The sequence below is a fragment of the Pithys albifrons genome, chromosome 6 (genome assembly GCF_047495875.1).
Source record: "Pithys albifrons albifrons isolate INPA30051 chromosome 6, PitAlb_v1, whole genome shotgun sequence".
In the NCBI taxonomy this organism is placed as follows: Eukaryota; Metazoa; Chordata; class Aves; order Passeriformes; family Thamnophilidae; genus Pithys; species Pithys albifrons.
Window position 1 is genome coordinate 40,251,449 of NC_092463.1, and position 14,653 is coordinate 40,266,101.

General features: G+C 48.2%; 1 protein-coding gene across 2 annotated transcripts in view; it reads left to right on the top strand.

Moving 5' to 3' along the window:
- The first annotated feature begins 5,675 nt into the window (after positions 1-5,675).
- CREB3L1 (cAMP responsive element binding protein 3 like 1) overlaps positions 5,676-14,653 on the top strand; it is a 44,237-nt gene continuing 35,259 nt past the window's right edge. For both annotated transcript variants that reach the window (XM_071559458.1, XM_071559459.1), the window contains exon 1: positions 5,676-5,958. In XM_071559458.1, coding sequence (XP_071415559.1) covers positions 5,851-5,958 — 108 coding nt within the window. In that variant the 5' untranslated portion in view covers positions 5,676-5,850. The remainder of the gene's footprint in view (positions 5,959-14,653) is intronic.

A 14,653-nucleotide genomic window follows, 5' to 3' on the forward strand; every position in this document is an offset into this window, starting at 1 on the left:
CTAGTCATCATGCAGGTAACTGGGGTTTGGAGTTGACTCCATATGGCACATCCAGTGTGCCAAAGCAAAGTTGTTGCCATCTCCTTGCCCCAACTCATCCAGTCCTGTTTCAGCAGCGCTTCAGCTTCCTCCTGTGTCCCCAAGCCATCTGCTTCCCACTCCTTGATGCAAGGTACCTTCTTGGGGTAAAAGACCCTTCTTGGGGTAAAAGACCCTATTCAGTCAAATAGGGTGTGCAGCTCTAGTCTTCATCCTTCCTAAGGAAAAGTTTGAGTTGTAGAAAATGGTTAAGAGAAATTAGCAATACAGCTCCCTCAGAATGACTGTTCAGGTTGTCTCCAGGCCTGTGAAGACTGCCTAGGTCCCTTTTGCAAGCAGGCCTTGCAAGCAGGCAGGCTAGAAGTCTAGTAGAGTAAATAAAAGCCACCCTCCTCTGCTGTCCTGCAGCTTCCCATTCTTCTGAGTTTTCTGAAGGGGAGTAATTTACAGTGCCTTCAAATGCTAACAAACTGCTGGAAGGAGATGCCCTCATAATGAAGTTACTCTTTCCTCAGTCACCCTGAAAGTTGTCTGATTGTCCAGGGAGATTGCCAGTCTATGCCCTTTCTGAGCTGTAGAGCAGGGAGGGGAGATTGTGTGTGACAAGGCAAAGAAACGTTCTCTAGCCTGCCATGAAAAACTGAAGGAGTTAAAAAGAAATTTTTCCCCCTATATCATTTACTTTCAAAGTGGTGAGTTTTCAGGTCTCATATTTTGTTGCAGTATCCATTTACTGTTTTGAGGCTTTGCTTTCTGACATAACTAATCCTGCCACAGGCAGCTCGGTCACATTCCCAGAAGGCTAAAGGCGCTCCATGAAGGGATATTGCTAGGATCTAGTGTCTTGTATTCAAGGCTTTCCTTTCCCTGGGTCTTGCGCTCCCCATCTTCACTGCGTGTCAATCGCTCCTTGTTTGCTAGGCTGATTTAGGTCTCTCCAGGGCCCCAAATTTACCCCAGAAAAAATAATAATTGCAGTGCTGAGCTCTGTGGCTTCTCTTTCATTCCCCTCATAGCATTAGGGTGCTCAGTGAAACCACAGCATTCATGGATCCTTACCATATGCAAACATGCAATTAATGTGCTCTTCACTTTCCCCTCTACTTCCCAAGCAAGATGGGGGGAAAAAGGCACAAGTTGTGCACATTTCCTAATCACATGGACACGTGTGTCTGCACTTCTCTGCAGTGCTCCAGCATGGCTTGCACCTACCTGGACTTGGTGGTCACTGAGGAAACATGTCTGCTTACAGGCACACATTTAATTTGATGTTCTGTGCAGCTACACACAGAGCAATATGCAGAATACAATTAATTTGCTCTTTCATCTGTGGCAGCAGACTTAGGAACACTGGTCTCACAGGTGTTGCCCCCTTCTCTGGTTTTAGCAGAGAGCTGCAATGGGTGTGGTCCCCATGCTGGCTCCCATCTCTGTCTCACTGCTGCTTACTGGTAGTGGGAGCAGGTGTGCTGGGAACCTAGCTGGGAGAGCACAGAGGAGGAGGAAGGGAATGAAAAGCAGCTGAAGCTGGCTGGAGGGAGAAGTGTGTGTGAGAGAGAGTTTACACCAGCCACCGTAAGGAAATCAAAAAGGAGATGCTTATTCTAGATGAGACGGGATTGTGGAGCAGAGGGGTGAGAAAGGCTTCATGGACTACAAGTCCTTCCTCAAGAGTTACCTTTTCCTAGAAGATGTTTTGCTGTATCTCTTCCCCCCCGTCTAGACTTTTTCCTGGGTTCTTAACTACCCCCATAAAAATCTAGATGAAGAAATCACAGCCACACATGACCTGACTCCTAAGAGCCTGTCTGGGGACTGCAGTGCCACATTTTTTATTTAGGCTGAGAGTCCTCACCTTGCCCTCAGTGGGCCTTCAGGAGCAGAGGGGACTTGCAACACAGCAGTTGCTCCCTCTGTGTTGCACAAAACGGTGAGCAAAACCACACCAAAGAAATATACAGAGAAATAATCATATCCAGAGAAAAGACAAAGCAAAATAAAGGCAGGACTATTACAAAGAGCTGCTGAAGGGCCGAAATGTGGAACTTGCATGGCTCCAGAAACCCTTCACAGCTAGGAAGATAGCTTGTGGCAGAAAGTAGCTAGCCCACCCATATGAACACCAACACTGGAAAAATAAACGGAACAAAGGGTATCTTTCACCAGACTTAAAGTAGAATCTTGCCTGTGGTGGGAGTCCTAAAGAGCCAGCCTGACCCCCAAAGCAAGCAGTTCTAACAGCATGAATCATTCCCGTACCAGCTGTCCAGGCTGCAATCACCAGGCAGATGACCCCTCCTATAACAACACAGCCTGCATGCAGCAGACCAAAAATCACCAACATCTCACTCTACATTCCTCAAGAAACACTCATCCTCAAGAGTCTGTGAAACCTCCTGGCATGGTCTGGTGTGGGGATATCAAAAGCTTCAACTTGACAGGATTCAAAATGGCCTGGATTGCTGTCTATGTGTTCAAGCCAAGGGGCTGCTTACCTTGTCTTGCATGTCGTGCTCACAACAGTGCAGGGTGAAGGCAAAACAAATGCAAAGTGGTACGATGAGAGACTTGCAGTTCTCTCTTCATGGGCATAAAGGCACGCAGTGGGAACAGGACCAGCCAGGATGGAGCGCAGGAGAGCAGGATCTCTTTCTTATGACAACTGGGATGATGATTCACTTCTCAGCAGTGATAAAATGATCTTGGTCATACATGTGCATTTGCAGTATCAAACGTTGTGAGGCTGGGAAGGCTTACCTGTTGTCAGTGCAACTTTTTCAATCTAAACATAGTTTCTATTTCAGTCTCCTGCTATAATCAGATTACAAATAAAGATAAGTATAATATCAGAGAAAATGGAGCTGAAAAGGAATTCTAATGATCTTGTGATTCAGGCTTTGCACCAATGTTGCTTCCTGATCCTCTGTATCTGTGTCCCAACAGATGGCTGCAGAACTTGGTTTTAAAGATACCCTAGTGAGAGTGACACTGCTACTTTCCCAGGCACTCTCCTGTTAATGTTTGTCCCCTCCAGTGTGGCAATGGAAAGTATTTCTTGCCTTTGTGTTTCCCGCAGCTCTTTGAATGTCTAAAGACTGTTGGCCTGAAAGTTGTCTGTTTAGACCAAAGCAGCCCAATTCCCTCAGTCTTTTTATAGGGTTCACTTTTTTCCACTCATTGCCACAGCCCTTCTCTGGACCCAGCCCTGTTAGGCCTCACCTTACCTGCAGAGCTGGCACCTCACAGAGGCATGGTATCTTAGCTAACATGACATTCTGCCCTGGTCCTCTGCGAGTGGAAGGGGGAATTCACATTGTAAGGGTTTTGTAGGAGGATTCCTAACCTGTATCCCAGCATGGCATTTGCCTTCTTCACAGGCATGTGATGCTGTTAACCCTGTTCAAGTGTTGGAAGTGCTGCAGTTGGAGGCCTCTGCTGCAGCAGTGCCGCTTAGGCTGTGCTTTTCCCCTCTCACTGTGGACACCCACAGCCAGTAGCAGCAGCATGTCTGAGATTTTCTGAATTGTGATCACCTCCTCTCACCCATCAAGATGTTACCTGTCCCCGGGTCTCTTCTGGAGCACAAAACTGCTTGCCTGCAGAAATACCTCTCATTTTTGGCACTGGAGGGTGAACAGCAACACTCTCTGACCACCGAGGTAACATTTGCATTGCCTTTAATGAACTGCACTCATGTCTGACATGGGCAAAGTGTCTGTTTCAAAGCCCTACATAAGTGCAAGGGATGACGGTCCCTATCAAAGCTCTCCAAGATAGGACAGAGCAGCTTTCCAGTGCAATACCAAAATGGGAGATTCATTATGATTCTTCCTTGCCTGCAGAAGTGCAGCACTGATAGGCAGAGAAGCTGCATCTGGGCAGTTATGGTCAGTACTAAAAGTACTGAATAAAAGCAGGGTTTCAGACCAAGGTAATTTCATTTTTTCTGAGATATTTTAATCTTCAGAATGGATTTCACAATCCCTGTCTGAATGTGCCGAAGCATTTTCCCGTCAGAGCACAGACAAACAAGTGAGGTTGTTTGCTTGACCTTTTCTGATGACACTGCCACCCATGCTGTGCAAACTCTCACTGACATGATCTGAGCTTCCTCAGCCTTGAGGATAAATGCAGCGTGTGTCCTGAGAAGAGGCTTTCTTGTGTTAGCTTGGGCGAGGCACTGAACCAGAAACTCTTGCTTTCACCAGTGAGTCTTTGCAGTTTCGGAAGCAATATCCGTGTTTGGTTAGCGGCAGGACGTGAAGCTGCCCCAGCTGTGGCTCTGCCCGTGCTCCGTGACCCTGAACTGTCACTCCATTGCTACGGCAGGGCTTTGTCCTTCTACCCCTCGCAGCTGACAGCCCTGCTGACTGAGATGTTAAAAGAAAGACATCTTTCCTCTTGCTTAGAGATGGATTTGCTTCTTGATGAAGGAAGGCTCTGAACATATTTCTTCTCCCCATCCTACAGTGGCAAAGGTTTTTGCATTCCCCTTTTTAAACCCACTGGCATCCACACTGACAAAGAGGTTTCTTTACTGTTAAGGAAGGAGGAACAGCATTATTTTCTCAGCGCAACTCCATCCTGGCTGAATTTATGTCTCTGACCTTTTACCCAAAGGCTCTTTACACTTGACTGAAACGTAAGGTAAAAGTAAATGTAACTGAAAGAGCCCATTGTGTTTGCAAGTATAAAGGCTTTTGTGTGCAGGATGCGGCTGCTTGTGCAATGAGTAGCCAAGGAGCACCTTGGGTTGTGCTGTTAGTCCTGACGCTCATGAGGAATGTGGAGGAAGAGCCTGGATGGATGAAAACGCAGTGTCTGATTCAAGCAGAGGCTCCAGCCACACTCAGATCACCACTTCTCTACCAGGACTCACTGCTGCCAACTTTCAGCCAGGTTTCCTCCGTAAGAGATGCACCAATGTCTTTGAGGGTTTTTTTCTCTATATGGCTGTGACCAAGAAAAGCCCCTGCTGGGAGCTAGAACTCAAGTATGTTCTCTGTGGAAGCATGAAAGCAGGGAGAGATTAATAAAACATCAGGGCTTCTTCAACAGGATTATTATAAGTGGTTTCCCTGACTGTTGGTTGGAGTAATGATCGGAGAGGACAGGGATCCATAATCCTATTTATCTTAAACCATATAATCTTCCTGAAGCTCTTTAATGGTGCCCAACTCTTTAATTACACAGCAGCCACATGGGCTGCTGCAGCCAGGACTACCTGCAAGCCCGATGAGGGGAGCGGAGGCAAGGAGACCTTCCTGCTGGCTGCCCTTCGGGCCCCAATCCAGCGGAATGCCCATCCTTGCGGGCGCTGCTCCCCGAGGGATGCAGAGGAGTCACCAAAGCCGGCCGGCCGGCCTCTAAAAGGAGGGTTTGTTCAGTTCGTCAAATTGACACCCCTCCGCCGGTGTCCAGTAGCGTCCTTGGGTCCCTCCGCCGTCCCGGGAAGGACGCGGGAGCCCCAAGGAGCCCCAGGAAGCCGCCGGCCTCGCCCACCCCGGCGGAGCGGGGACTGCCCGGGAGGCGGGGGCGCTGCCCCGGGGAGTGTCTGCGAGGAAGTCCCGCCCCGCCGGCTCCCCGAGCGCGGCGGGGGCGGGCCCGCCCGGCCCCTCGGCAGCGGGGCACTGACAGCCGCCCCGAGCGGCACCGGCGCGGCGCTCCGCTCCGTGCCCGGCCGGCGGGTTGCTGCCGCCGCGCCCGCCGCCCATGGGCCGCCGCCGCCGGGGGGCGGGCGGGACCGTGCGGCCGCACTGAGCCCGGCCGGCCGAGCGCGGGGGGCGGCCGAGCCCCCGCGCCGCGGGCACCATGGACAGTATCCTGGAGCCCTTCGCCGCTGAGCGGCTCTTCCCCGCCGCCGGCGCCGGATTCCTCGACTTCAGCGACTTCAGCGAGGCGGACTTCCTCAGCAATGTGGTAAGGGACCGCCGGCAGCACCCTCGCCCCGGCGGGCCGGCCCCGGCAGCGGGGACGGGACATACCGTCGGGCTCGCCCCGCCTGCCCCCGGTGCGGGTGTCCCGGGGTGTAGGTACCCGGGTGCCCCACACCGCATACGGCCAGCGCCGCCCGGGACCGGCTGCCGCGGGCACCCCGAGGAGACCCCCCGGGGAATCCCAGAATTTTTTTACACTGCGGTTTTTTGAGCCCGGTGGCTGAGGAGAAGCGTGTGGTGCCAGGCGGGGTGTGTACAACCTGCCGCGTGTCAGCTCGGGCGGCACCTGAGACACGACCGGGTGCCGTCGGGAGAGCTTTGGGCTCAGAGCCGCTGCTCTGCTTCGCCTGTAACTTTTCCTCAGAATGGCGTTTGGGAGATGAAGCAACTCCGGTTTGGCGTTAACGCTGGGCTGATTTACTTTGCAGAGAAGGATGAGGGGAAATGTGACTTGAGAGGAAAATGTGTTGCCAGTCTCAAGAAACCAAAGGGGCATTGTTCACCTCTAGGGAAACTGCCCAGCCTCTCCCAAGAGTCAGGCAAGTCCTCAGTCCAGCAGCTCTCCCTGAGCAGCACGCACAGGCTCTTTGCCGCACAGCCCAGGAATTCTGTGGGAGTTTGTTCCCTGCGGGTCCTGCAGCCCCTCTGCCAGGCAGCACCCAGCCCTGAGGCAGAAGGGGCAAGGGCCCCATCCACAGAGATGGTTTGGAGCGAAGGCATCATTCGGCATTGGGCAGCAGCGGTTCCACTGGCCTGTGAGCGGCTGCAGCCGTGGGACTCCGCCTGCCCCGGACAGAGATCTGACCTATGGCTTGTTGCTGCCCTGTCTCAATACTGGCACCTCCCGCGTTCCCGGTGAAGCACCTTGTGAACGTCTCTGGGAACTACCCTGGCAATAGGAACAGAGATCAGGGAGAGGATGAATCTACTCATGAATCTGGTTTTGCTTTGCTACACAAAAGATATCTAAAATCTTTTATGCTGCCTCCTTTGTGAAGGAGACAGTAAAGATGCAGAATTTGCATAAATATTAAATGCACTGCTCTTGGTGTGCAGAGCCACACTGGGTCTGGGAAAGAGATTATGCAGGCAGCCCCATCTCTCAGAAATTCGCCAGCTCCTAATTTCCATGATACCACTGTGCCTCAAGGTCTGACTCTGTTGGGCTCTCTGGGAGGCAGCACAGTCCTGTTGTGTTCAGGCAGACCTTCCAATGGCATGTCACCCCAAGACTGAGCGCTCACTCATGCTGCAAGGCCTTGCCTTTTTATATCTGAGGGTCCTGTTATTAGGAGCCTTGTGCTTTCCCTAATTCTGTATACATCTGGTGTGGATGAAGCTGTGCTGATAAGAAGTGGTTTATGCCAAGGTCATTTATTCCCTTACCAAAGTGCATATAGTATGTATTGGCACTAGCTCTTTTACCCTGGTGCAATTTGAGCTGCAGTTAGAAGTCAGGGAACCCCAAACCAATAGGGGTGGTACCTCTGTCTGGTTAAACACAACTTCTGCCTGCAAGCAGACCCTGTGAAAAAGAAGCTTTTGTGTAAGAGTGCCATCTGGTGCCACCTGTCAGGACAGTGTGTTTAAAGTGTGTGGTGGCCGTGGGCAGGTTGGGCCTGTCCTGCCTCATTGAAATGGCCTTTCTGCTTGGAGAGTTGCTTCTGGAAGTAGCTTGCCCTTGCCTTCTCCTTAACTAGGTTGCAGTGACTCAGGCATCATTGTGCTCAGCTGACAGTAGAAAGGATTTTTTCCCAACTGCCAGCACCACAAACTTCTGCAAGAGTTGAGCTGAAACCTTCTCTTCCTGCAGATGATAAATATAAAAGATTCTGTAGCCACTTCTCGCCTACCAAATCTGTTGGTTATACAAGAGCCAGAACATAATACATCACCCTCTTTGTTCTCACGCTGCATGACAACAGAGAAGGGAGGGGGGAAGGAATATGCTTAGATTTTCTTAATAAATCCAGTGAATCTCCTGCCATCTTGAGCTGTGTGGAGTTCTTTTTACGTAGAACTGTGCAAAGCATCACCATTGCACAGTAGCCCACAAGGTTGCCAATACCTTTGCTTCAATGTTGGGCAAACTTTTCTAGATATTGTTCAGCAGGCATTTTTCTTAGAGCAGGCCAGGAATTCTGGCCATAAAATGCCAGTATGAAACTTTTCCTGAGGATGATTTCCTTGATTCAGAAAGCAAGCAGAAAGAAAAGATGGATGAATGTTACTGCAGAGGCTGTGCTCCTTTGAAGAAAGAATCACATGTCTCTAAAATACTCTTATCAGCTTTGGGACTCCTAATGAGTCATCTTGGTCTTTAAAAAGTGGTTCTCTGTTCATCTAAAGTTGTGACAAAGAATTTATGAAGGCACATCTGTAGATGCATCTTCAAAAAAGTCTGTGTGCTTGCAACAGAAGAAAAATGAGTAAGTGTGGGGGCTGCCATTCAGAAGACACCCATTCAAATTGCAGGAATTGGTTGATAGTAACCTCATGAAATTCAGCAAGCACAAATCCCAACTCCTGCCCCTGGGATGGATGAGTGTACTGACCCACCAGGGGTCATGGGGCACTGCTGTGCCCTGGTAGCAAAGGCAGCTGGGAGCAGGAGGGCAGTGGTAGATAAGACAGAGGGAAGTGATTATCCCTCTTTTCTTGAGAATCATAAACTGTGTTTGAAATACAGTGTCCAGTTTTGGACTGCCTAGTACCAGAAAGACATGGATAAAGCTGAGTGCATCCAGGGTAACTGTTTTTTACCATTGTCTTTGAGCAGGATTAGAGAACTCCCAAGCTCCTGCCAAACCTGGATGAGTCTGTGATTCTATGATGGGATTTCAGCAGGTTTTCTTTTTAAATCTTAAGGAGAGTGGTGTCTGCTTGGTAACTGGAGGGGAAATCTCCAAGGGACACAAAACGCCTCTCTTTACTTCTCTTAGCTTCTGCTAACCAGACTTATGTAGGATGGCTAATAGCACTGTCAGTCTTGTTTTGCTTAGGAGGCCACATACTGTTCTTGAACTTAAGCAGCTTTGCTCACCTCTTTCTGCCAGAAGGACCTTTTATATATGAAGGTAATCCTTCATGCAGTGCCTATTTATCAGTTCCATCTGTTTGTGTCCTTCCCAGTCCAGCACTTTTGGTCATTTCTGTAAGCACCCATCCATTTGCTTGTGGTCTATTACAACTGCACTCAGAGAGCTCTTACTTCCTCTTTCAGCTCTTATCAGTGCTGTGAAACTCTTCAAAAGCCTTAATCTTTTGAGTCAGATTCACCACTGTGCTTCACTAGGTTTGTGACACTGGTGTCAGAATGAAGCCAGAATAAAGCAGCCAAACAGGAGTCACGTGTTTCTTTTTAACCCAGTACTCCAGGGTTTCTTCCCTCTATTTCTGTGTTTTATAGTACAAAAAAACACCTTCAAAGGTGACTTTGGATATATATGTAAACGTAGCTTTATTTTGACTCTATGCTTTTCAAAGCATATACTTTACCTCCTTCTAAAAGAAAGACTTCAAAGCAAGAAAACAGCCTGCCTGCTGAGTTCTTGACCACTGTTAGAAGCTTCATGCTGTCTCAGGAGTGCTCACCCACCTCCTCTGGGGACTGCACAGGAACACTCTTTCACCATGTTACACTGTATGCTCAAGCAATGTGACAAGTGGCATTTTCTGGAGCCTCTGAGGAGACAGTGGAATAGGAGAAGAACTGCTTGTGTCTGGGTTTGCTTCTTGATTGCAAACTGGATGTTGTGCTTACTGTATGCTCTTTCCTTTGATATTGTCTCAGCCAACAGAAAGGAGGAAAGTGGGAGGACTGTGCATAGTGAGCAGGCTGAGAGCAGTGCTGGTGCAACTCTTAAGGGGAGTTTCCCATGAAGATGAAGAGAGGCTATTCACCATGGATGACTGTCACTCTTACAAGAAGCCTGTACACACTTCTATTCCTCTTATGCCTACTACAGGGACATAAATAGCACTTAAGTGGTGCTTAGGTCTTGGACTGACCTTTGGTCTGAGTGAGTTTCATGCTCTGTCTACTCTCTCTCACCATCTCAGCACACAGTGAGATGAAGAGCTCAGGCAGATTTGATCACCCACTTCTTGGCCCTTCCAGTTTTTAGACAGGGAAGCTCTTCTGTAATGGGAGGCTGGATCTCTGGGACTGATGGTGGTATTCTCTCATGGTGACACATGCAGCAAGTATTTTGGCCTTCTATTCCTATGACTGGTAAAATTTGTTCAGTAACATCTATGGTTAGTCAGCCGAGTCCTGGTTACGCAAAGGCTATTTTCTTTAAATTTTACTTGGAACTTGATTAGATTCCTGTAGAATCTGGAGCATAGATACAGAGAGACTTGGTGGGACCATCAGACTTGGCCTGATGGAGATGAACCCTAAAATAATAGTTCCCAGATCTTCCTGTTTCATTAGTCTCTTTGAATCCATCTCATGGTTCCTTCACTTCATGTCTGCGCTGCTCCTTACTGTCTTATGGTGGGACTTAGACCTGCAGAAGTGCTAGCAGAGGGATGAAACTAGAGCTGAACATAGAAGTCCATGGATCTCTGAGCCTGGGTCTCTGAGTGTCATCACCACAGGGTCACAAACAGTAAACATGTTTCCATTTTAGTAATGAACAGGGGGAGAGACTTGCATTTCTTTTGAAAGACTAGGTCAATACATTCTCCAGAGACTGTATATCATTCATGTGGTCTACCTGCCAGGAAAATGATAAACATTTGGGATACTCTTCCTAAATAAGACATTAATCTGTTGGACAACTGCCTGCATGTGCTGGAATACACTGTCCTAAATGCTACTCTCAGCCAAAGTGGGAGAACCCTTTAACTATGTTGGTAAGCCAGAGCTAGGAGGTTGCAATTCAGACCAGGAGTGCAGGAAGTCATGTGTCCAGAACAGGGTTAAACAATGGAGACAGAGCCCTCATCTTGGTGGGGAGGAGCAGGAAGGACTTTGGTGAAGTACTTGGAGAGTAAACAAAGGGAGCATTTGGCAAGAGGTGAAAGTACATCTGTGCATACAGTCCACTCCCAGTGAGGAAGGGTGTCAGCTGGGAGATGCTGGAGTTGTGTACTGCTCAGACCATGTCTGCCAGGTGATCCCCATCCCCTCTGGCATAAGGCAGCCATTCAATGCCACCACCCCTTTCAGAGAGGAGGAAACCTGAGGTCTCATTTGTACAGATAAAACTGTAGAAAACCTCTGGGACTCACCCACTGGACCTCCTCCTGTACCAGTATAAATGTGTAAGTGTGGTGTGGTGGCTTCTGAATCCCATGAAATGTGTTGGGTTCATCAATGCAAAGTGACTTCTGCTGCCCAGGAGCTCATCTGGCACTGCACTTGTCCTGTCCTGTGCTGCACTGGTCTTGTCCAGTGCTGTGCTGGTCCCATTTGGTGCTGCACTGGTCTCGCTGAAGCTTGGAATGAAGCTGTCTCTGGTAGAGAAGGAAATTAGGAAAGAAGTGTGTCTTTCTGGAGCAGTCCCTAAAAGGAGAATTTAGAAGCAGGGATTTCTTAGCCACAGGTGTAGCTGCACTGTTGAAAATACGGCCAGGCTGATATCTCTAACATACTTCTGTGTTTCCTCTGAGAAAGATATCCTGTGCTTGCTTATTTTTCTCCTCAGTACTTCCCTGTAGGTTTTAAGACTGTAGTATTTAATTAGCATTTAGTAATTACTTGTTTACTATTTAAAGAATTCTTAGTGTTGGAGGAAGCAAACAAAAAGACTTAACTCTCTGGAGTTGTCTTTGTGATAGCCACATGGCAGGTCCTCTTCTCATAACCACAGACAGGATTATGCTTGATACAAAGATTTGATTCTCAAGACTGACTTGTACCAATGCATTCCAAGGAAGGGATGAGTCAACCCACTAAAGCCTGTGCATCCTTGTACTGTTGTGCAGAGTTCACTGAAAGAAACCAGATGATTCACAAAAGCCAGCTGGTGACTCTCCTTGCTGCAGAGTTACAGGGAAACAGGTAGGGCACCAGCAATGAAGTTCTGCCTAAGAAATGGCCAAAGGCTGTCGCTTTGGGAGATTTTCCGGGGAAATTCTGCATTTGTGTTGCAAGGTCAAGTGCAGTCACCTATTCTTCACAGGCAACCTTGTGGCCAGCATTGTTCTTCAGGAGAGGTGTCTGTTGGAAGAGCTCGGTTTATTAGTCCTGACTTCCAAGCCAATCTCAGCTTTCTGCTGATTCCTCTTTTATACATCTCAAGTGCTGGGACTGTACATCTCCACACGGGAGATGAGGAGTGAGAACAAGGCTGGAACCAAAGCCATGTTTCTTAGGTGAGCCCTGAGCTAGCACGGTTTCTGTCCCACTGCAGCAGGTGACTTCTGTTCATGCAATGTTAATGTAGTTTGGTATCCTTTGACTGAAATCATCGATCCTCTTTTCGAGCTGGCACTAGGACAGGGTGGGTGCTTGCACAGAGCCCTTCTCTTACTCTTTCCTGTCTTTGGAGCTCAGCTTGTGTTGTAAGTTAGGTGTTTTCTTGGGTTGGTGCATGTTTTGAAATGTCCCTCAGACCAGAAATAGTTGGAAGGTTGTGAAGAGCCAAGAGCACGGCCAGAGTGGCAGGGGACTGCAGGTAGCATGCTGAAAAGGCAGGATGTGTCTTTCAACCCAGTTGCTCCCCACATCTGCCATGCAGTGTTTTCATCTCTCTAACTTACTCCCCAGCTGTTCAAGAAAACAATTTTTTCTGCTTTTCTGTAGGGTCACACCATTAAAGTTTTCCTTTCCTTTAGTTTCTTGAACTGACCTGAACACTCCAGCCTTATCCTCTCACCCTCCCCTTTCTGACTTCTTTACCCACCTTTTCTCTTTCTTTGCATTTCTCCTTTTACTCTTACTTTCTTAAATCCTTCCAGGGCTATCTGCCTTTGAAATCATGTTGAGCTACTCTGGTCTGATCAGTGTCCAAGCAATTGATGCTTGACACTGATCTTGTCATGTTGTTAAGCCAGAACAACATCTCATGAAGGCTGGAACTGCACATATCTACACACTGTTTCTCTCCTTTATTTCTTGTTCTATTTTATCTTCTCACTTTCTAAGACTGCAGTAATTCCCTGTACAGTACTGTGCAAGCCTATTCTCCCTGAAACTACTATGTAATTTAAACCAGTACTGAGGTAATTAGTACAATCTCTAGTGCTCAAAGGTAATACCTTATGTGAGGTCATTTGTTACAATCATAGTCCATCCAGCCTGTTCCAGGGGAAACTCACCCCTGACTACCTCAGAAAAGTTGCTTTTGGCTTCTTTATACTGGGACTTTGTCTTGATTAGGAAAAATGTTCGCTTAGGTCAGTCTGGCTGACACAATTAGCAAAGCCTGCTCCAAATGCAGTTAGCATTTTTCCTAGAGAATAGATGCAAAACATAATGCCTTCAGCTCAGCAATCTGTGTCAGGAGTTCCCCTGCAACAGGAATGCCAGGGCTCCCTTGGGAGTCTGGAGGAGAACTACAACTTAGGCCTGACATTAAGCATGTTAACACAGGAGGGAGGCTGGATGCTACCAATGTTTTTGGACACTCATACTGGATTATCGGCATCCCCTCCTGCAGATGCGCTTTCTTAGACCCAACAACTTTCCTTGTGTTGAGCTCCCCACCACTGTGTCATGGGGACACTGGCTTCTCATCTTGATGGTGTGGCACTTCCAGAGGGGAGCACTACTGATCAAGAATAACACATCTCTGCTGTTGCAGGTGCAGGGGGTCTACCATGAGAACCTACTCCTGCCTCTGCAGTATTTGCAGTCCTCCCGCTTATATGATGAGAGCTTTCTCCTCCAGAAGAGGTAGCTGAGGTAGAGTGAGACCAGGATGAAGAAGAGGACTCAGGTCCAGAGCCTCAGGAGAAAATTTTTGCATGTCAGAACAGCTTGGTGTTAAATGACTAGTAAAACTCATGACAGTTGAAGGAAGGAGCCGGGCAGGTGCTTTTGGCTGAGCTCACTGATGCCCTGAGGGGAGGAACGGCAAGCCAGGCAGCTCACAGAGGAGGAAACCAGCTCTGACATTTGTAAAGACTGTTGATGGAAGGTTTCTTTCAAAGACTTTTCAGTCTCTCAGTCTGGGAGCTCTTTGCCCAGGGAGTGCTGGAAATCTGGCTCTTCTTTCCAAGCAAATGTGGCAGCCTCTGAGTGTTGATGAGGTGCTGTTGAGCCACAAATACTGAATTGCCAGTTGAATGATGTTTGGTTTGTTTTTGTTGTGTGTTTTTTCTCTCTTTATGAACAGTGGTGCAATGAGGTTGTTGGGAATGGGAGAACTGTACTTTAGTCCTGGCTCTGCCATTTACTCAGTGTGTGATCCTCAGGGTGTCTCTTGCAGTGATGCCGCTTTTGCTTGCTATAAAAAACTGCACATCCGTGTTCTTACTGGCAAAGGGCAGTGGCCTCAGTGGATGAAGCAGATTAATGAAAAGTGAGACCAGGGTGGGGTTTTGCTAGTCAATATCTGCCAGGAAAGGTCCATAGGAGCTATTACTTTACTTTCCTGGTTGGAGTTTCTTTGAATGACTTTGCAGCTATCCACAATATTAGCAACATTTTCAGTTTGGCTGATCTATTCTCCACTGATCTCCCAGGTATCCTTCATCCCTCTGCTGTTTCTTATCCTTGCAGA